Consider the following 20,221-nt stretch of genomic DNA (forward strand, 5'->3'; position numbering starts at 1 on the left):
TCATAATTTTCCTTCAACCTAAAAAAAGTTTTATTTGCAATGTTTTTAAGTAAGTGTGGTGGTGACGTGTTCTTTTGGTCTCTCTTCATCTGAGGATCTGTTTTACAAACCTGAGACATCTACCCGTGCCTTCCATGTGTGCACATGTAAATGTGTGTGCACAAGTGTTCCTCCCCCAAAACAAACAAACAAACAAACAAACAAAAACAAATACAATTTAGAACACTGACCATCACAGCCTGTGCCTCTTTTGTTCTTCCTTCATGAGACACCTTGTCCCTCCAAGTCCCTGTTTGGTTGCCCCAGTTCCTTGACTGTCGGAAGTATTGCCTCTTCCTCTCCCAGACCCTCTACCCCAGCACAGGTGAAGGCTTCTTATACCTGACCCCAGGGTCTTTCTCACACCCAGTTCTTTCATCTCCAATGTTTTAGCATCGAATTTCCTGGGGCTGGAGATGTGACTCCAAGGTTAAAAGCATTTGTTGCTCTTGCAGAGGACCAAGATTCAGATCCTAGTACCCACATGGTGGCTCACAACCATCTCTAACTCCAGTACCAAGGCATCTGTAGCCCTCTTCTGACTTCCTTGGGCACTAGGTATGCACATGGTTCATACACACATGCAGACAAAACACTCCCACACACAAAATAAAATAAATACATCTAAACATCAACAAAAAAGATGAAATGCCAGTGTCTTCCTCCTGCCCTGCTTTGTCTGTAAGAGAACATCAGAAGGAACAACCCATGGAGGGCAAGGCTTTGACCTAAGTTGACACAATTTTTATAGGAATATAAAAATTAAACCTTATCATATAATCATTCTTTAATTATCATATTCATGGGCCTCTTTCTCCTTTTATTTTCTTTTTGAGACACGGTCTCACTATGTAGTCAGGTAGACCCAGAACTCACTAGGTAGACCAGGTTGGTCTAAAATTCAGGAATCTGCCTGCCTCTGTCTCCCAAGGACTTGGATTAAGGGTGTGCACTACCTTGTCCAGCATATTTCTCTTTAATTGAAAATAATACACAGTCTATTAGAATGCTAGCTGGTCCTCTTCATCTATGTCCCTCCTTTTCCCCTGTGTTCCATTAGCCCAGGAGCAGGTAAAGGTTGGGGAACTGACGTGCCTTTAAAAAGACCTGGCAGAACAGGCTATGGAAAGTGAGCAGAGTCAGAGCCGGACCTGGGCTGAGGACTCCAGCTGAGGGGACAGTAACAGATGGACAACAGGGTCATCAACTCGAGAGCAATCCAGGGCTTATGGAATCCAGCCAGTTCTGAGACCAAAGCCTTGGCAGCTTCCTCACCAAAGGCCATAAGGCTAGACACTAGGAATACAGGAACAGGGAAACCCCTCAGGAATCTTCAGGAGGTCACAAATGAGGCACAAAACCCAGAGCAGTCCAGGGCAGGAGAACATTTCTGGATCCCTCTCCTGTCGGAGCTTATGAAACAAGAAATAAAAACAGAGGCAATATTCTCTATCACAAAAGGCCTTTAATGGCCTCTCGTTCAAGGTTCTTTTGCTCATCTGTCCTGTTGGAGTTGAATAAAACTATAATGACTTCACAGAACAAGGGCAGCCACAGGTACGACAGGTTGACCTGGATGTGGTCCAGGAATGAATGTGCCACAAATCATCACTTCACAGAGGGTCACAGGCCTGAGGCTGCCCCACCACACCCAGGACACACATCAGCTCCCACTCCTCAGAAGAGGTAGCCCCACAGCAGCTGCGACTGGACCTAACAATGAGTGGAGATGCCCTGGGAAGACAAAATATTGATGTTTTAATTCTGTTGTGGGCTCTGTAGATCAGTAACCCGGGCAAGACCCTATTCCCTCACATAGGCTGCCACCTCATAAGACCTCTCTTCCTGCCCACTTATGTCCTTTTCAGTCGTTTCTGTGAGGTGGTCAGAGTCTGGCACTAGCCCTTTACACATGGGGAGCCTGAGGTCAGCTGGGTCTCCTACGCCACACTTGTACTGAACATAAACATCAGTTGGCATTCTTTCTCCCATGCCATGTGATTAATAGTGCTCTGAGCTTCAAATCCTTGCCCAGAATGCCAGGAGGTGGGCCCAGGAGAACTGTGCCAAAGGCTAGCCTCCACAATGAGCTGTCCTGCAAGTTAATTCCCATGACAGTACAGACCAGCATGGAGGGACACTGGTGGACTGCAGAAGGGGGAACCAACCTCTTTGGATACAAAAGCCTCCTGCTGTGCACATGGACATCCATAGGTGTGGAAGTGGAATCCTAGGAGATTCGCTCGAGGAAGACATGCTTAAAATGTCTCTGGAGAATCCAGCCTCAAAAATGCCCTCCCTGGATTACCACCCTTGGCTATGTATAAAGAAGCCAACCCTAGCTTCTCCTCCCATTGCCCTGCTCTTCCTGTCGAGCCATGGGCCTTGCCTAAGAACAAGTCCAGAGTGGACATTGTACCTGACTCCTCATTCTATGGTCCCCATGCAGCACATGACAATATCAAGGCCAAGCCCTACCTCCACTGAGCATCAGGCCCAGCCCACATCCAGCTCATTCCCAAGCCTCAGGGTGGGTCAACTAGAAAAGAAGTGCTCGGGCACGGGCGTGTGTGTGTGTGTGTGTGTGTGTGTGTGTGTGTGTGTGTGTGTGTGTGTGTGTTCAATTGCTCGGACCTGGTAACCTGAGTTCCAACATGAAGCATCTTTGTGTCAGTATTCGGGAGTTGCCCCAACACACAAAAGCAAGAGGAGAGCCTGTGCTTGCTGGTCTAAGATCAAACCTCAGAATGGTGGTTTGAAGTTTTTCTTCAAAGCGGAGTTTAAAAGTGAAACTTCAAAAGACGAGAGAGTTAAAAGCAGTTATTGTGGAGGAAGTGAGAATGAGGAGAAGGCCAGTGACTCGGCCTGTCCCCCTCTTCCCCAATTTCCCCTGGCAGCAACCAGGGCTGTGTGGAACACCAAGGTCCACAGTACCTGGGCAGACAGTGGGTCCCAAGGACCTGTGCTTTGACTGTGACTTCCCTTTTGGGGGTGACAAGTTAGTAATGTGGAGGGGTGCTTCCCCTTCCACAGGCCTCCCTGTGAAGCCAGTGTGCATGGGGGTGGCACCAGTAGGCTGCTTCAGGCCAGGAGGGAGGGCAGAAGGTTTAGAGCTGCCTGGACCAGGCCCAAGACAAGCTGTGTGGGTAAAAACCAGAGGAGTCTCATTTGGTCCTTAAGTTTAAAAAGAGTAAATATCAGAACAGGCGCCCACCCATTTCCTGGGAGCTCAAGCTTGGAATCTTGTCCCTTTCTGGTGGATGGGAGACACACACAGGCTTTAGCCATTGGTAGGAGAGAGAGCTGCCTCTGGGATATGGAAGCTACTGTGAGGGGATCAGCTAGGGCCCAGCTCTCAGAGCAAGAGGGCTGAACATCCCCAAAGGTCTCCAAGGAGCTGTGGTGCTTCTGTTGATCCTGGAGGGACCTTATACTTAGAAGAGGCAACATCTATTTCCTCTCACCCTTGGATTTCTTGGGTGGCATGATGGTGGATTCAGTTCTCTGACCTGTGGTCAGAGCCCAGGTCTCCTGACTTTTGTGGACTCTAGGAGGTGAGTGCAGGCCCAGGAGAGTCCAAGATGCTCCTCCCTGTCCCCCAATCACTGACAACATCTATGTCTTCTGTTTCTGGTTGCTGGGACCCATCCTTGGACAATAGTGCCTACAGTTCTCCCCCAGTGTGGTCACCAAGGCCACAATGGTGGAGTGTCATCGTGGCTGATATCTAACCAGGAAAAATCAGGACAAAAGACAGACTGGCAAACAGTGGGCTCATTCCACAGAAAGCTTCCTGTGTGACATCGGGCCTCATCCCTTCAGTGGCAGGGCCACCCCTGTTCAGCAGGTTGCAGCCTACAGAGTACTGACTCCTGGCTCTCCTCTCCGCCTCATAGCAATTCCACAAATAAAGCAGACAAAGGCTATATTGTTCCAGTTAGTATGGACTGAGAAGTGGCCTCGGGGACTTTCAGGACACGGTCCCTTTCACTGCACCAGGTGGGAATCAGTTTGTCAGCCACCCTCTGGCAGGAGCCATCTGGGCTCTAAAGCCGAAATAGCCATGGGGTCCAGCCAGGCAACTCAGCCCTTATCTTTCTGGGAACTGAATTCTTCTCTTGGCTGGGGCACTGAGCAAGTTCAATCACCCTCTATTCATGAGCTTTTACCAAAGCATGCTCTTCCTGCCCAGATTGGCATCAACATGTGCCCTTTGGTTTACTGGAAAGTCCCAGTGTGGGCTGTTTGGTGGCACAAGTCCCAGTCCCTAAGCACAGGAAAAGCCAATACCACTGGATAGTACCTGGAACCTCGGGAGGCTCCTCTGCCTCCAGTTTCACTCCCAAAATACTTCCTGGCCTGGGACACTCCAGGACAAAGAAGGGCCCTACAGAGAAATACTGGGTGATGTCATGTGATAGGAGTTGGGCATGGTGTCTGGAGCAGACTAGAGGCCTAGACAAGGGATCTAAACCAGCTACTGAAGAAGAGGCCAAAGAAACACATTAGCCTGTGTATCTCACCCAGTATGATAGCACACTATTGTGGAGTAGAGGCAAGTGACACCAAATTCCAGCCTCACACAGTGACATTTCCAGTGAGGGTTTGAATCCACCTGGAAGGGACACTGTGTCCAAACTCACATCAAGGCACTGTGTGGACTAGCTGCAGCCAGAGCTGTCAGTACTGTCTCCTAACTTTGCCCCTGCCAGGAGCTCTCTACAGACAGGAATTCTAGGGAGAAATCCACCTCTATGTCTACAGTACCCAGAATAAAGGAACAAAGCTGTCAGCCAAGGAAGGTTTGGCTGCAATCCAACTTGACCATTGCCCTTAGGTAGGCCCAGCTCAAAGCACAGGGAGCGCTGATGCTTCCCTTCAGCTGGAGAAATTTCAGTTGATCTTTGGAATAAATCCAAAGGTTGAGTGGGGAGGCTGAGGTGCAGGAAGCTCAAGATGCCAGCCTGAAAGACCCTTTGCTTGTACAAGTTAAGGATGGGAGGAAGGTGTGCCAGGGAGGAGTTAGCCCAAATGCTAAAGGTCCTTGTATCAACCCACAGGCTTCAGTGGAAGCCTGTGGAGGGCACATGCTTGCCTTATACTGTTCAAGATTTTCATCAGTTCTGTAGGTGCAAAAGTGCCCAGCTAGCTCTAGCAGTGTCTGGATACCAGGGAGGCCTGCAGTTATGATCCCAGGGCAGGACAGGAAATAAGGTTGCCCCAAACAGTCTGTTCTAATCTGGAAAGAGCTGCCTTGAATTGACTACTTTTAAGATTTAGAAGGTGCAGGGACAGTGGGCCTGAATCATTTCACCATGATAAATTATTGCAATCACTGGACAGGAGGGACTGAAAACGGCTGGGATCTGGTCAGTATAATTGGATCCCATCTGTATAATTCCAATCTGTGAAGCCAGTAATAGTGGGACATGCCTGCAATCCCAGCACTTGAGACAGGAGGATCAAGAATTCAAGATCATTCCCAGCTACATAGTGGGTCATGGCTAGCCTGGGCTACATGATATTCTATTTTAAAAACAAACAAAAGTTGTAGACCCCCTTCTCAGGCAAGTATGGAACTGATAAAAAGAGAACGGAAATCGAAATGAGATCCTCTTGCCCTGCTAATCAATAGAATTGATAAACCCAAGGTTGTCCATGCACTTTTCATGCAAGCCTCAGCAAATATAAGCTCTGGGACAGAGAAATTCACAAAGGCTATGACCACAACTTGACATCAACAAGCCAACTAGGGTTCAAGGGTGGCCCTTCCTAGTCAGGAAAGTGCCCTCAGTGCTCTGCCCAGCTCTGAGTCCCCTGAGGTGCCATGCATCTCCTCTGAAGGCAGATGGGGGCAGTTGGCAGACAAGAAGCTCAAAAAGCCACCAATTTACAGAAACTAGAACTGGAAACTCTGGGATCATCTGGTCTACCTCCTGGCTTTCCAAATAAAAACTGAGGCCTAAAGATGGAGAGGGAATTTGCCCAAGGCCACACAACAAGTTTGCATCAAAGCCCAAACAAAGATATCTTTGAGCACTGTTTTACCACCTGTCTGCCCTGTTACCCTGAAAAACACTCCAGTCAAGTCACACCAACACCAGCTAATGGATACTGAGTACCCATGACCCTGGATACTAATGGGATCAATTCCTCCAGGAGAGGGGGCACTTTCCTATTGGGGAGTGCATCTTTATGGGTACTCCCTTAACAGTGGGAATGGTGGCCTCAGACACCCCTCTCTCTCCTAGCTTATAGGGACAAGTCACTGGAAAACTACTAGAAGAAGCTGGAAGATACTGGTGGCTTCAGCTGCCTATGGTCCTCCATCCTTTCTTCCTGCAGGACTATCCACTAAGGGAAAAAAGGAGAATGGATGCCCATCCCTGCCCTGCCCCATCACTTTACCCCCCTCAGAAAACTAGTAGCTCTGGCTCACTGCTAGGGGCTGGTGTTTTTCAAAGACTCTCTTCCCCTCTTTGTGCCTCCCCACACACAAAATGCAACAAAGCTAAGGCAACTCATCCTATCAGTACTGACAGACGTGTGGGTGGATCTGTAGCCTGCCCCAATCTAGGTGTCTGCTGGTTAGAAAGTCAGTCCATTGCTCTTCACTCCTGGGTTCTATGTGCCTCTCCCATGAAACACAAGGACATGGACCAAGGATGAGGGTGGAGGGGAAGGAGTCTCTGGTGGGCCTAGACCACAAGAAAAAAAAATCCATTGAGAATCTATTCACAGTCCTGCCTTCTCCAGCCTTCAATACAGTCATCTTTTAGCTGCCAAAACTGTATCACCTCCTGGGACTGCGGACATCTTCTTGTGTCTTGTGTCTTGTGTCTTGCTTGAGCCATCTTGCCCAACCTCTCCACATCTGCATACCCACCATCACTTCGGCCTTCTGGCCCCACCCCTCCCTTTCTGCTCCCCAACTCAAGTCAAATCCCAAGGCCAGGTAGTGTGTGTGGCCTTTCTGGGAATGAGCATAAAAAGGGGGGTGGGTAAGTGATTGCAGAGAGATGGCTGAGGAGGATGTGTGCTGTGGTCCTGCTGCCATGGTGATGTGAGGCCAGTTCTGCGGCCAGAGGCTTATCACCGAGACTTGGAAGACCACTGGGGCCCCTTGGTAGAAACTGGAAGAACAAAAGGGAGGGGGGAACCAGAATGGGAAGGAGACGAGAAAGATCCAAGTGCAAAGGTGAACCTGGAGCTGCCAGGGCGAGGGCTGGCCCCAGTCTATCTGTTGTTGAGGTGTGGAGAGCCGGTGCCATCATCCTCTTCATCTTTGTCATCCTTCATGCCTTTCAGCCTCTGGCGGGCAAAGTCCTCAAATACAATGTCGTCATCACTAGTGGAAGAGACAAGGAAAATGCCGTGTGTTTGCAGGGGCAGATAACAGGCAGATCCAAAGGCCTGGTCAGATGTGGGTAGAGGGGCTTGAGAGACAACCACACTCTTCGAGGTCTCTGGGATGACCTCAGGTGGAAAGGCATGCCAGGCTGGCCCATTTACAAACCCACTGGTGGCTGTGGGGATTGTCACACGCAAACTCCAAGAAGCTTGCCTCTCAACATATAAGGCCTAAAAAAGTGACCTACTTCCTCCTGAGGGGATGGAGAAGGTAAGTAAGGGTAGCATTGGACTCCCCAAAGAACAGGTCCAAGAAACCCCATTCACTCCTCAAAATCAAACCAACAAGACTGCTTTAGGGAGCACTGATGTTCCAACCAGGAAGTTGGTTCTGGGCTCTATGGACGAGAAAGCCTATACAGGCTCACATGCTATCCCCAAGGATCCTAAGTAGGGAGGGACTTTTTAGCAGAAGATAGAGCAAGGGGGAAAGATGCCTAATCAGGATTGCAGGATTAAAGACCATTTCTCTCCATCATGTCACTTAGGCCCAGGCAGAGACATATGAAGTCCCTTGCCCCATGGAGTTCAGCCAGCTGAATGGGCTTCCTCATGGGGCAACTTGAAACCCCCATTTCCCAGATCTCTCCAAAGAGTCAGGGAAAGGAGGTTTAGAGAGCAGGAGGGAGAAAGCAAGCCTGGCCCCAGAGGTGATTCAAGCCATTGAGCCAGGTCCTCTTCCTCTGGCCATTGTCTGGTGCCCCATGGCCTTCCACCGCAGGGGAATCCACATCAGTTGGTTCTCAGGTGGCAGAGGTAACAGCACCCAGACACCTTCTCCACCCTACAGGCAGCTTCCAACTGGCATGGGTCAGGTGAGAGAGGGGAGCCCAGGGTCTGAACCAGCCCCTTGCCAGACAGCTGAGTGGGCGCTGCGGATTGACGGACTGACTGACGAACGTGCAAAGACGAGAGAGGAAGACAGACCCCACCAATGCGGGAGGAAGAGGAACAGGCACGAAGGGTCCTTCAAGTCACATGCAGGCAAGCAGGTTGCTGAAGAGGTGATCAGAGGTGGCTCTCAGCAGACAGGTTAGACCAGCTGCTCCTCAGAGGTTAATAAGCATTTATGCAAGTGACCCCTCCACCTCTCCCGTCCCACCTCCAGCCCACCCATAGACATCACAGGCAGGGAGGTTCAGCTTACTTGGTGTCAAGCTCTATGAGATTGGTGTCTACTGGAGTCTCGCTCTCTGGAACTGAACATACACAAGACGTGTGAGGCACCCAGGGATTAGTGAGGGGGGGGGAGGAGAGGAATGGGACAAAGACCCTGCCCCTCGCTAGAATTCTCTAGCTAAGATGCCAAAGGCAAAGAAGGAAGGCAAGTAGGAAGTGTCTCAGGTCTTAGAACACCCCGAGTCTTCTCAAAAGCAGCAGATACAGGGAAGGAGGCATCCATGCCCACTGAAGACCCAGCAGGAGACAGGTCTCCAACATGAGACACATGAATTTCTTGCTTGCTAAGTTCCATTTACTCTAAGGAGACCATTTTTGCAGCCCTGACTGGCCTCAAACTTGTGATCCTCCTGCCTCACACACCTCCCTCTGCTGGGATTGTGGGCAAGTGCTATCATGCCTATTTTCCCACATTGTAACCTCTCTGTATGCAGAGTGCCATCTGTGGCATTTTGAAGTCTGTTTGTAGGCACAGACCTCATTTGCTTTATGAACTTTAACACCCCTTTCAATGTAATGTGGCCAGTCCGCTACCAGTTTAAATAGTCAGCCAATATAGGGACTAAGAAATGGCTCAGCAGTTAAGAGCACTAGGTCTTCTGGTTGTGGGTTCAATTCCCAGCACCCACAGCTTGTCTAACAACCATCTATAACTCCAGTCCCAGGGGATCTGACACCCTCTTCTGGCCTCTGAGAGCACTGGATGCATGCAACACACAGGCACACATGCAGGCAAAATAAAAATAAAAATAATTTTAAATGAAAAAATAAAAGATAAAAATCTACCAATATGGCCTGCCCTCTATTCCTAGCCTTCCTCTCCCGTAGGGAACAGGAGTTGCTGCTCTCGGTCTCCTAGCTGGGTCAAAAGCAAATATACTGAGGGCCCTGCAAAGCCTGGGAGCTGGGGAAAGGATGATACTGAGCTGAAGGCTAACCCAGAAAGAAGTGGGGTGATGGGATAACAGGGAAACTGGTAAGCCCCACCCCAGTGACCCATAGGCCCCACTCACCTTCCCGATGTGGGGGCTCCTCTTTCGGCTTGGGGTGCATTAAGGTAAAAGGCAGCTCCACAGCCACATCACTGAAACACATACCCAACTCAGTGAGTTCGGAGGGAGCCTCAGGCTTTGAGACCTGCTGCCCTGTCAGTTTGAGGCCTGAGGAGTTAGCAGGAAAGCAACTACACTCCAGTCTTGCTACACTGACCACCACCTTTTATTCTGTCTTTATAAAGAGATAGAAGCCCCACCACCACCAGAATAAGAAAAAAAAAAAAAAAAACTTGCCATGTTCCTAAGGATGGTTTGATTACCATGACTGGGAATCACGCCGTCTAGGGACTCACACCATGGTCAATGGCCTGGGGTCCTGCCCACCTCAAATCACCATGGCTTCCTGGCTTCCTGATATTATCCTTCCCAATTTTCTCCCAATCCTACCTGCTCCATCTCCCAATGTTCCCATAAAGGTGTTCGAGTGACCCCAGGATCCTGCCACCTATAAGCTTCAGGAACTGAGGCTCAGTGCTGCTGCACTGTGTAAAGATTCTAACCCTCATATGTGTGCATGTGACAGGGAGAAGGACCACCACTCATTGTTGATGACCAGACCTTCCCTGACCTTGTCCCTGACAGACAGGTTGAGGACAAGAGCTGGCATTTGCATGGTACAAACTGTACCTAGGACTGTTGCAAGCCCATCCTTAGAGTCCAACTTCTGTGCTCCTTACAACAACCTTATTATTATGATGGCCTAGGCAAGGACCAGGAAGCTAAGGTACATGTAGATTAAGTCTTGCCTTAGGCTGCACAGCCACTAACTGGTAAGTGAAGAAAGAGTCTGGCTCCAGGGTTCACCTGCTTAACCACTGGATGATAGAGAGAATTAGGAGACTGATAAAAAGTAGCCCAAAGGCTCCTTTCTGCTAATGGTAGCATCATCCTAGGAGAGCCCCCTTTAGATTACAAATGCCTCCAGAAGACACAACCATACCTTACTGATCTGTTGCTAGAGCCAGCTGGGGATGGCTGGGGGTGGTGATGGGAGCTGGTAGAGGCCAGAGTCAATCAGCCCTCAGAGAAGCCATACAGGATATGGCCAGAAGGACCTGGGCACCAGCTTTGCCAGGCTGTGAGTAGTAAGGGCACCACTGGTTCCCTTCTGAGATCCTGGTACCCTGTAGAAGTCTGGCCACAAGCCTAGACTCAGAAACTCTTTGCTGGATGATACTGAACAAGATAGGATTATCTCTTGAGTCACTCAGATTTCATAGGGTGAGTGACACCATCATCGAGTGACAAGAGGTCACACTATCTGTGTGTATCTGGGGCACACACACACACACACACACACACACACACACACACACACACACACACACACACACACACACGCTCCTAAGTTATTGTCTGGGTGCTGCAAGTACAACTGACTACAGTTAGCCATGAATTCTCAGTGGAGTAGAGGTTTGAAAGTCACTAAAGCTGCATATCTCTGAAGCATTCTAGATTTCAGGTTGGTGATTCTGCTGGTCTTCCTAGGGGTCATTGCCTGGATCACTGTTGTCTACAAAGGTCCTGTCACTTGAGTGGGAAGGAATGACAGCCGAGGTGTTCTGCTAGGAGCCATGTCACCCCACTGTCCCAGTACAGTTCCAGTTACAGCACCTCCCCAGCCCACAATCTGAGATAAACCCTAGATTCTTCCCTCCCAGCACCCTGTGGTTCTGATCAGCTGGGTCTGTGACCCTGGGACCTGCAGGAAGGTGGACAAAGCAGGACACAGGAGGGACTTTACCTGGATGCAAGATCTCCCAACAGGCTGAGTGGGCCAGAGGAGGCAGAAGAAGCGGTCGGGACAGAGTGCAGAGGGGGAGAAAAGAAAAAGGACATTCATTCACTCCTCTGCCACCCTGCCACAGAAGACCCAAAGGACATACTCCCACCCCTGTGCAGCTGGCAGCTCATCCAGAACACTGAGGGGCGGGTTAGCTTGCAGAGCCCCTGGACCCCAGAACATCTGTAACTTGCAGGCTATCTAATGGCAGAAGAAAGACTTTGGGGTCACTAGGATATGGGAAGACTGTGGGTCATGCAAGGTCACAGAACACAGGATTGGCCACTGGATTTAGAAAGGTTCTGTAATATGTAGTCAGCATTAATACTGCCAGACAGAGACAATATTCTTTGTTCTATTCAGACAGGGTATGATATAGTCCAGGCTGACCTCAAACTAGTTATGCCACCAAGAATGACCTTGAACTTCTGATCTCTTGCTTCTCCCTCCCAAATGCTACAACTACAACTACAATGCTGCATCATTCTTGGGTCAGGCAATACCCTAATAAATGCTATTTAGTTCTTTGGGAAAACTATTTAGGCCTCATTTTCCCCATCTACAACATGGGAAAGTCAGCCAAGTTAGCAACCCCCCAATTGAGCTTTGGGTTTCTCAGTCTCTGACAGTGGTGTGTGGGCACTGTGCCCTGAGAGGTGAGAGAGAGCATGGTAGCCCCTGAGAGTCACAGTACACAGTCTGAGGACACCTGGACTCACATAGGCTGTGCCCAATCCTCACAGCCAGACCCAGGCCTTGGCTAAAGAGAAAGAGAAAGGGAGAGAGATGGAGGTGGGGAGGAGCCTCAGCCAGTGGAGAAGGAAGAGGAACCAGGGGAAAGAAGAGAAGAGGAAGTCTCAGCTCCTCCACAGGAAGATGCAACTGAAAGGCCAGACAAACAGGCAGGATGGGTAGGGGTGCTGGGGCATCTGGACTCACCCTCCCCGAGACACCACCAGCTTCACTTTCACTTTGTAGGAAACGATGATCCCCAGAATCTCACGATTGGCACCTTCCCTCAGCCTGCATGGAAACAGGGAAGCTGGTCTGTGTGGATCCTTGGTGGGTGGAATGTGGTAGGCAGTGGAGTGTGATGAGAGGCACCACTCTCCTTCCCTCTCCTGAGCCACTAGGTCCAACACAGCTGGGAGAGTGAGCTGGCCCAATGGACTGGAACTTGTAGCCTTGGGTTCTGTATATGTCACTTTTTGTGGTACTACAGATTAAATTCAGAGCCTCATGAGTGATGGATGGGCACTACTCTACCACCGAGCCATGGCCCTAGTCCCTTCAGTTCCACATTTGGCTATGAGATATCCTTACTCTACAGACTAAGTAGGTCCTCCTCCCTGCCTAGCTACTGCCACACAGTGCAGTGAGAGCAGACTCTAACGGCTCTCCTACCATTCACTTCTCTCACACAGTTTTATGCTCAGTAACCCATAAGCAGAAAGGGCTACATTGAGAGCTGAGAAGCCACGGTAGCTGGGAGTCATGGTGGCACCGGAAGTATGTCTTCAGGGGGTGATGCCTCATAGGGAAAGTTGAGGGCAGGTTGAATATGAGCCAGGGTAGAAAAGGGGCAAAGAGCATGTTGGTAAATGAGGAGCCTGTGAGGAGTGATAACAATGTGCTGGTCTAGCTTGAGCCAAGAGTCTTGAGCTGGGAATGATGGTCTCAGATGCAACAGACAGAGACCAAACCCCTGGAAGAGAGCCAGATATCAACAGCGGGGATGAGTCCCCCACTGTCTGGACTCTTCTAGAGTGGGACAACCCTGAAGCTTCAGTGATGCCCATGGAACAAGAGTGACCAGATGGCCTTACAATATCCCCCCAAATCTATCTCCCCAGCTCACCACCTCTTCCCCAGGCTCGCCAAGCCCCCATTTATCTCCTTCCAGGAACCTTCTAGAAGCCATTGTCTCCCTTTCAGCCTCAACAGCACTGGGATACTCCCAATCTGTGTTCAGGACTCTAGGCTAAGAGTTGCCAATGATTGCAGGAAGCTTTTCCAGTTGTGCCCCACCCCTAGAGCCAAATAATGGGGCCAAGTAGTCTTTGAGTGGGCAGGTGAAATAGGGAGACAACCTCCCTGGCTAGTCACAGTCTGGGGACCTCATCCTCAGAGCGGTGGGTCAAGAGGGTGGGGCTCCATCTCAGGGTGGGCACTAGGAGCATGGGACTTGGAGGGGGTGGTTCTCACAGAGTGCTGGAAGCCAGATTTGTGTCTTCATGCTTGAGTTTCCCATCCAGGGCAAGGCCCCGCTTTTCTCGGTTGTTGGCCAGAAAGGGAGTCAGTGTGTAGACCTTGCAGAACGTTGAGCTGGGTGCCACAGTGTCACTGGGAATAGAGAGGTGTCATGAAGATGGCCCTTATCACAGCCAGCCCTAACCCAGTCAAGATGCCTGGCCTGGCCCTATTCCAAAACTCCTTTTGCCAGCAAGCCCAGATGTAGGGGACCACTTGGGCCAGGCCCAGCTCTGGCAAGAAGCCCACTGCCACTCGAAAGGCACAGACACACCACACACAGGCAGGACTGCCCCTGGGCTAGGGATGGCCATGACGTACATTTATTTTTATTATTTACTTAATGATTAAATTTTATTTCTGTGTATGTGTGTGTACCTCCATGAGTGTATGTGCATCAACACTCTTGCAAGTGCCCTCAGGGGCCAGAAGAGGGCGCCATATCTCGTGGAACTGGAGTTACAAGCAGTTGTGAGCTGCCTGCTGTGGATGCTGGAAAATGAACCCCAGTCCTTTGGAAGTACAGCAAGTGCTCTTAGCTTCTAAGCCATCTCATTGACTTTTAAAAGTGTCACTACATACAAACCATGAGTAAAGCTATTGAACGTCTGGAAGTCCCCACCTAGGTTCTACCATTGAAATTTCACTTGCTACAATGCATATCGATCAATCGTGTGCAGATACTTTAGTTGTTTATTTTTTGCCTGATGTAGTTCCATTAGTTCCATCTCCCCTCTCCCTTTTCAAGGAAGAAACAGGTACATGAAACTGATACTGGGGTAGCCCTGAAATAATTCCCAGATTTGCCTCTTTGAGGGGAGACAGCCACATCTCAAACCCAACCCCACAAGAAACCACGCTCATTGGAAGGCCAGGCATATGCGGCCTTTCTCCGGGTTACATATGCAAGTATGTCACAGAATGTGACATTATTCCACTTGGGACTGAATGTCATTCTAACTCTGGGTCATTTCACTGTACCCTAAATACTCATCAGAAATCTATGCCTTAGCCAGGTGTTGGTGGCACACACCTTTAATCCCAGCACTCGGGAGGCAGAGGCAGGTGGATCTCTGTGAGTTCAAGGCCAGCCTGATCTACAGAGCAAGTTCCAGGACAGTCTCCAAAGCAATACCGAGAAACCCTGTCTCAAAAAACCAAAAAAATGGGGGCGGGTAGGGGAGGACGGGTGGGAGAAGGGAAATGGGATTGTCATGTAAAACAATCCTGTTTCTAATTCAAATAAAAAAAAGTTGTAAAAGAAACAAAGAAAATAAAAGAAAATAAGAAATCTATGCCCTGTGGCTTTGGGTTTTGTTTTTGGATCATTAATGGATATAAGAATATCAAATAATGCAGGAACATTTGGCTTAATAATAACATATTCATCTATAGAATATTAGAAACTATGTCAAAGGTTGCTCACACCTATAATTTCAGCACTTGGAGAGCTGAAGAAGAAAGACTGCCATGAATTCCAGGCAAGCCTGGGCTACATAGTGAGTTTCAGGCTAGCCTGGACTCAGAGAGAGACCTAGACTCAAAACCAAAACGGGGCCAGTGAGGTCACTTAGCACGTAAAGGCACATCTCACCTGAATTCTAACTAGAACATACATTATAGGAGAGAACTGACTCATGCAAGTTGTTCTCTGACTTCCACATGTGTGCACAACCCACAACAAAAAAATAGATTCCGGGGAAAAATAAGTTTTAAAGAAGACTCTTCCACACCATTTACTGTGAATATCAAAGAAGGTAGAGGCTCAGCCCTATGCAAGTTGAGAAGACATGCCTGGGCCTAAGCTTCCTATTCTCCCATCTAGTCCCACTTATCCAAAGTTGGCCTCAAACACACTTACTCGGCCTCCTCCATGGCCACTGGGCACTTGTACTGAGCTGTGTTGAAGAGACAGATGTCTGCATACTGGCGTACTGGAGAGAAAGAGGTGGAGAAGCAGGCACATGAGTCAAGGGGCAGCTCCCAGGATGCACCTTAAGCCTCCTAGGGTAGGAGTGCTTAGATTGAGACAATGGCCAGAGTTTACGAGAGGCTACCACCCCAGCTCTCACCCAAAGAGAAGTCCCCACCAAAGCCCAGTCCCTTCCATGACCAAGTCTTTCCTCCCAGAACAGCTTGGCTGGGACCCAGAAAGCCTGTGAAAAGAAGTAGCTAAAGCTGTATCCCCATTGCTTGTGACATCTGCTTCAAAGCCACCATTGGCTGAGAGCAGACCTGTTTCCAAAACTACTAGAGGTGCTTCACAGGCTTTTAACAAAGGGCATGCCTACAGCCACCCCGACCCTTGGGAGAATTCCCCAGCTACCCGAGATTTTGATCTTCTTCACAGTCTTGTTAGTGTTGTTGGTGACATGGACATTGACGCTGATGGGTTCTCCATGGTAATAGATCTGTGAGGCAAAAGACAGACAAGTGTGGGCAGGCATTCTAACCTCTTCTCCCAAGTTCATCAGCCACTTTCCACAGGAATAAAAGTGTCACACAAACTACCAAGCATATTGACCTTCAGTTCCATTGTGGGACCTTTCAAAGATGTCTGTATTAGAAGATAGCATTCCAGGACTGGGGGACAGCTTTGTCCGCAAAGTACTTGTATTGCAAACACAAGGACCTGAGTTCAATCTCCATACCCATGTAAAAATTCTAGGTGTGGGTCCTGCAGACCCAAAACTGCAGGATCTCCACAACACAGGGCAACAACTGATTATCCAAGAGGAGTCCCAATGAGAGCTCAGCATCGATAGTGTAGCAGAAACCAGAGGCCTCGAACCAGACTAATGACTCTCAGCAATGAACACTTGAAGTAAAGATGCGTGGACAAAGGGGTTTACTGCGTGACTCACTGTGTCACACTGTAACTTCCATGACAAGATTGATTTTTTCCTTCTTTCTTTTTTTTTTCTTTTTTCTCTTAAATTTTATTTTATTAGGGGGGTGTTGCAAGGACAAAGGGTAGATACAAAGGGACAGGGAAATGAATGGGATGGAGATGCATGATGTGAAAGACACAAAGAAAAAATGAAAAGGAGGGGAAAAAGAAAATAGGAAAAAATGCTGGGTGTAGTGGCCCTTCCTTGTAGGTGCTTGTAAGTACTAGAGAGTCAGAGACAAGAGGATCCCTGAGGTTCGATGGCCAACCAGTCTAGCCTAGCTGATAAGCTCCAGGACAAAGACAGACTCTGCCTCAAAAGGAAGTAGATTGTGTCCCTGAGAATGACACTCCCAAAATTGTCATCCAGCACACACATGCACCCATGAACACATGCGTGCACCCATGCATACCCACATACACACACCAAAACAAAATGGAAGCTGGCATCCCTGGCTCCAGTCCTGGTCTCACCTCTAGCTAAGACAACAACAATAACAGTAACCATAGGATGATGACTGCATGACCATGGACATACTGCCTAAGTCTCAGTTTCTCCTTTATTCAGTGTGAGGGGCTGGATGGAGCAATGTCTCAAATCCCTGTGGACTCTGGTGGTTTAGGTTTGCAGACCCAGAAAGCTCGGGAAGATTCAGAGGAAGGGAAGAAGGGCTAACCAACTCACTGAAGAATCTGCTCCAAATTCTCAGAGAAGGGCTTCCACCATATCTTATCCAGGTCCTTGCCTTTAGCTCCTCCAAGGTCACACCTACACCCCAGTCAGCTGGCTTAGAATCCCCTGACTTCTTAAGAGTTTGTTGCCTTCTAGCTCATGGATGAGAGAGGGTAATGGATCCTGCTCTTCACCTCCCCCCCCCCACTGATATGGCTGGGCTTCTCCACCTGGCCTGAAGCAGGCAATTATCCTTCCAGAAGGTATATTGCTCCTGTCTGGTAGGTGCACATACCTACCCCTGTCAGTCGTTTAGACCCCAACATGATTCTCAAAACCCTCAAGGAAGGTCAGAAGACAGTGGAGCCTGAGGGGTATCAGAACTGGGGACAACGGGTCTGAGCCTCTTACCTCCTTATCCAGAGATGCCTCAAGGTGCAAGGGCTTGTCCGACATAAGGAACTGTCTGGTAGTCTCGGCCGTGGGCTGAGGGCCAGGCCTCTCTGGGGCATACTGAACCTTCCGGATGACTAGCCGCACAGAATTCCTAAGGGAGATGTGTGGGGAGAAAGACAGACAATCACCAGCCTCCACACCCTCTTCTCTGCGGTACCTACATCTCTCTCCTGCTCAACAGGCTACTGTAGCTCCTCATTGCCTGCCAGCTACAGAGGTTAGACTGGAGGGCTTGTCACCATGTGACTCTGCTCCAGCCTCCTCCATTCTCTCCCGGGGCCACCCTACAGCATCAGTTCATTTGGGTCCATGTCCCAGGACCCAGCACAATGGTAAGGAAAGCACAGATTTTTTTGCTTCTCACCCCCTATGTATCCTGATAGTGTAAGCCGCTTGAGGATGGAAACTTCTTGTCTGGCTTGTTCACGACCACAGTCTCAGCACACGTGGCTGTACTGCCACTTGGTGGCTTATCTGTTAAATACCCGCTAAGTGGAGATAAACAGAATGGACAGCCCCCCATAGGAGTTGGGGGCTTTCATTACAGGAATTGGATTCAACCACAGAGGTGCAGGACAGTGAAGAGGTGACTCGGTGAGGTCCACAGATAAGAAGGGTCCAGAGGAGGTCTCGGGGCTTTGGGTAAAAGCAAGAATGGACTGAACTGTTGAGGGACTCAGTTGCACACTATTTCAGTGGCACATGGGGAATGCCAGCACCCTTATTTCTCCAACAAGCCACCTTCATTCCCTGGAACCCAGGAGTCTTGGTGGCATACCTAGCTCTTCTCTTAGTATCCACATGGCCTGAGGAAATTACCTCCCTGTGTCTCAGTTTCTTCATCTGTAAAACCCCTCGGGGCCACTGGCAGGCTTAAAGCAGTCCACATCTGTCCATCACTCTGAACATGGCCAGAAACAACTAAGGACTTGAGAACTGACAGCTACTGTATCATTATTACTAGTGAGTCTTGGGAATAGACTTAAGATGTCCCATTGGGTGAGGGTGAAGGTGGTGACTCTCAGTGTTGCCTGCTGGTCATTGATCTGCTCAAGACCCCTCACAATGCTGTTAGGTCCCCTTCATCTCAGGTCTTAAGGGACAGAGAAGCAAGAGAGAGGAGTCTAATCGCCCCTCTGCTCCACCCACCAATGCAGGAGCTACCAAACTGCAGCTTGAAATGCTTGTGATACACCTAGTCGCCACCAGGTGGCAAACTCATCCCTAAAGAGAATGGTGGGCATCCCTCAGCTGGCCTCCAGGTCCAGGTCCAGGACTCAGGATTCAGGGGCGTCAGAGTTGTGGTCAAGGCCCGGAGGCAGGAGGTCCTGAACCCCAGGGAGGGCATCCATGAGATGTCAGGGCCAGCTGCTTTCCTCTCTCTCTCTGCTGAGCCCTGAAGAAGAATGCCCTTTCTCTGAACCACACTAAGACTGTTCTAGGTTCACTTTCTCCACTTCCCTCCCTTGTTCGGATCCCTCCACAACACACAGGCTCCACTCCTGCTGATGGCCTCTCAGTGGGCAAGCAGGGGAATAGGAATAGCCTGGAAACATTCTATGCACTGTTGAAAGTTAATCTTTTAACATCAAAAACTGCCGTCTGCAGAAGTAAGATAGAGGTAGGGATGCAAGAGAGGACTGGCTCGGGCCACCTCCTCCAGGAAGCTCACCATGACCTGACAGCCTTCCAGACCCTTCCCACAGTGCAGCTCATTGCTTCTCTTTGGACTTCCCCCTCCTGTCCTTCCCCCCTTCTCCCACCAGCATCCTGCGCACCTTTTGTGGATCTTCTCCTCCAGGTTCTCGGCACAGAAGGCTTTGACTTCGTAGTCCACACCACAGGCCTGTGGAGGAGGCCATGCTGACCCCATGGCATTGGGGAGACAAGGTCCCTAGCCACCCTCCCATCTTACAAGCCAGAATGCTGGGTGAGAACATAAACTTCTGCCACTTGAGGGCTGCTTGATATGGATCTGAAACCCTGGCACCAATGCTGATCTTGTCCCAAGGCTGCCCCTGACCCAGGACCTTCTGCTGGAGCTGCTCCTGTGAGCCCACCAGCCAACCCCAATCACCCTTGGGATCCCAGCTTCAGTCTAAGTGGCTATCCTCCTCATGACAGCCATCAGCAACATGAAGACCCTATGCCGGGTATCACGGTGTCTTCATCATTCCTTACAATATGGGGAACATGTCCACTGTCTTTGCTCTGAAAATGAGAGCGTGAGCTCCAAAGTCTGGGGCCTGGGATGCTGCTGGTGTCACTTCTCCCTAAGCTTCAGTTACCCTAGCTATGTACAGCAGCCATCCCATCTCCAAACAAGGCAGCTAGGGACTACATGAAGCCACATGGAGGTCTTCAGAATCTGTTGTCCCTGTGCAATCAATACCAAAGCCAGCAAGAGTGACTCAAGGGAGCCTGTGACACATCACAGAATGTGGGGACAAGGCCAGCAAGCATCTGCAGCCTTATCTCAAGGGACT

General features: G+C 49.7%; 1 protein-coding gene across 3 annotated transcripts in view; it reads right to left on the bottom strand.

Moving 5' to 3' along the window:
• Positions 1-1,484: 1,484 nt before the first annotated feature.
• The window catches only part of Arrb1 (arrestin beta 1), a 71,756-nt gene continuing 53,019 nt past the window's right edge, over positions 1,485-20,221 (bottom strand). For 2 of the 3 annotated variants that reach the window (XM_027407757.2, XM_027407755.2), the window contains exons 7-16: positions 19,514-19,581; positions 17,691-17,826; positions 16,043-16,127; positions 15,578-15,650; positions 13,672-13,809; positions 12,406-12,489; positions 11,428-11,451; positions 9,642-9,712; positions 8,597-8,648; positions 1,485-7,387 (exon numbers count right to left, since the gene is read on the bottom strand). In XM_027407757.2, coding sequence (XP_027263558.1) covers positions 7,276-7,387; positions 8,597-8,648; positions 9,642-9,712; positions 11,428-11,451; positions 12,406-12,489; positions 13,672-13,809; positions 15,578-15,650; positions 16,043-16,127; positions 17,691-17,826; positions 19,514-19,581 — 843 coding nt within the window. In that variant the 3' untranslated portion in view covers positions 1,485-7,275. The remainder of the gene's footprint in view (positions 7,388-8,596; positions 8,649-9,641; positions 9,713-11,427; positions 11,452-12,405; positions 12,490-13,671; positions 13,810-15,577; positions 15,651-16,042; positions 16,128-17,690; positions 17,827-19,513; positions 19,582-20,221) is intronic. The other variant, XM_027407756.2, reaches the window with a different exon arrangement.

This window comes from Cricetulus griseus, chromosome 3 (genome assembly GCF_003668045.3).
Source record: "Cricetulus griseus strain 17A/GY chromosome 3, alternate assembly CriGri-PICRH-1.0, whole genome shotgun sequence".
NCBI lineage: Eukaryota > Metazoa > Chordata > Mammalia > Rodentia > Cricetidae > Cricetulus > Cricetulus griseus.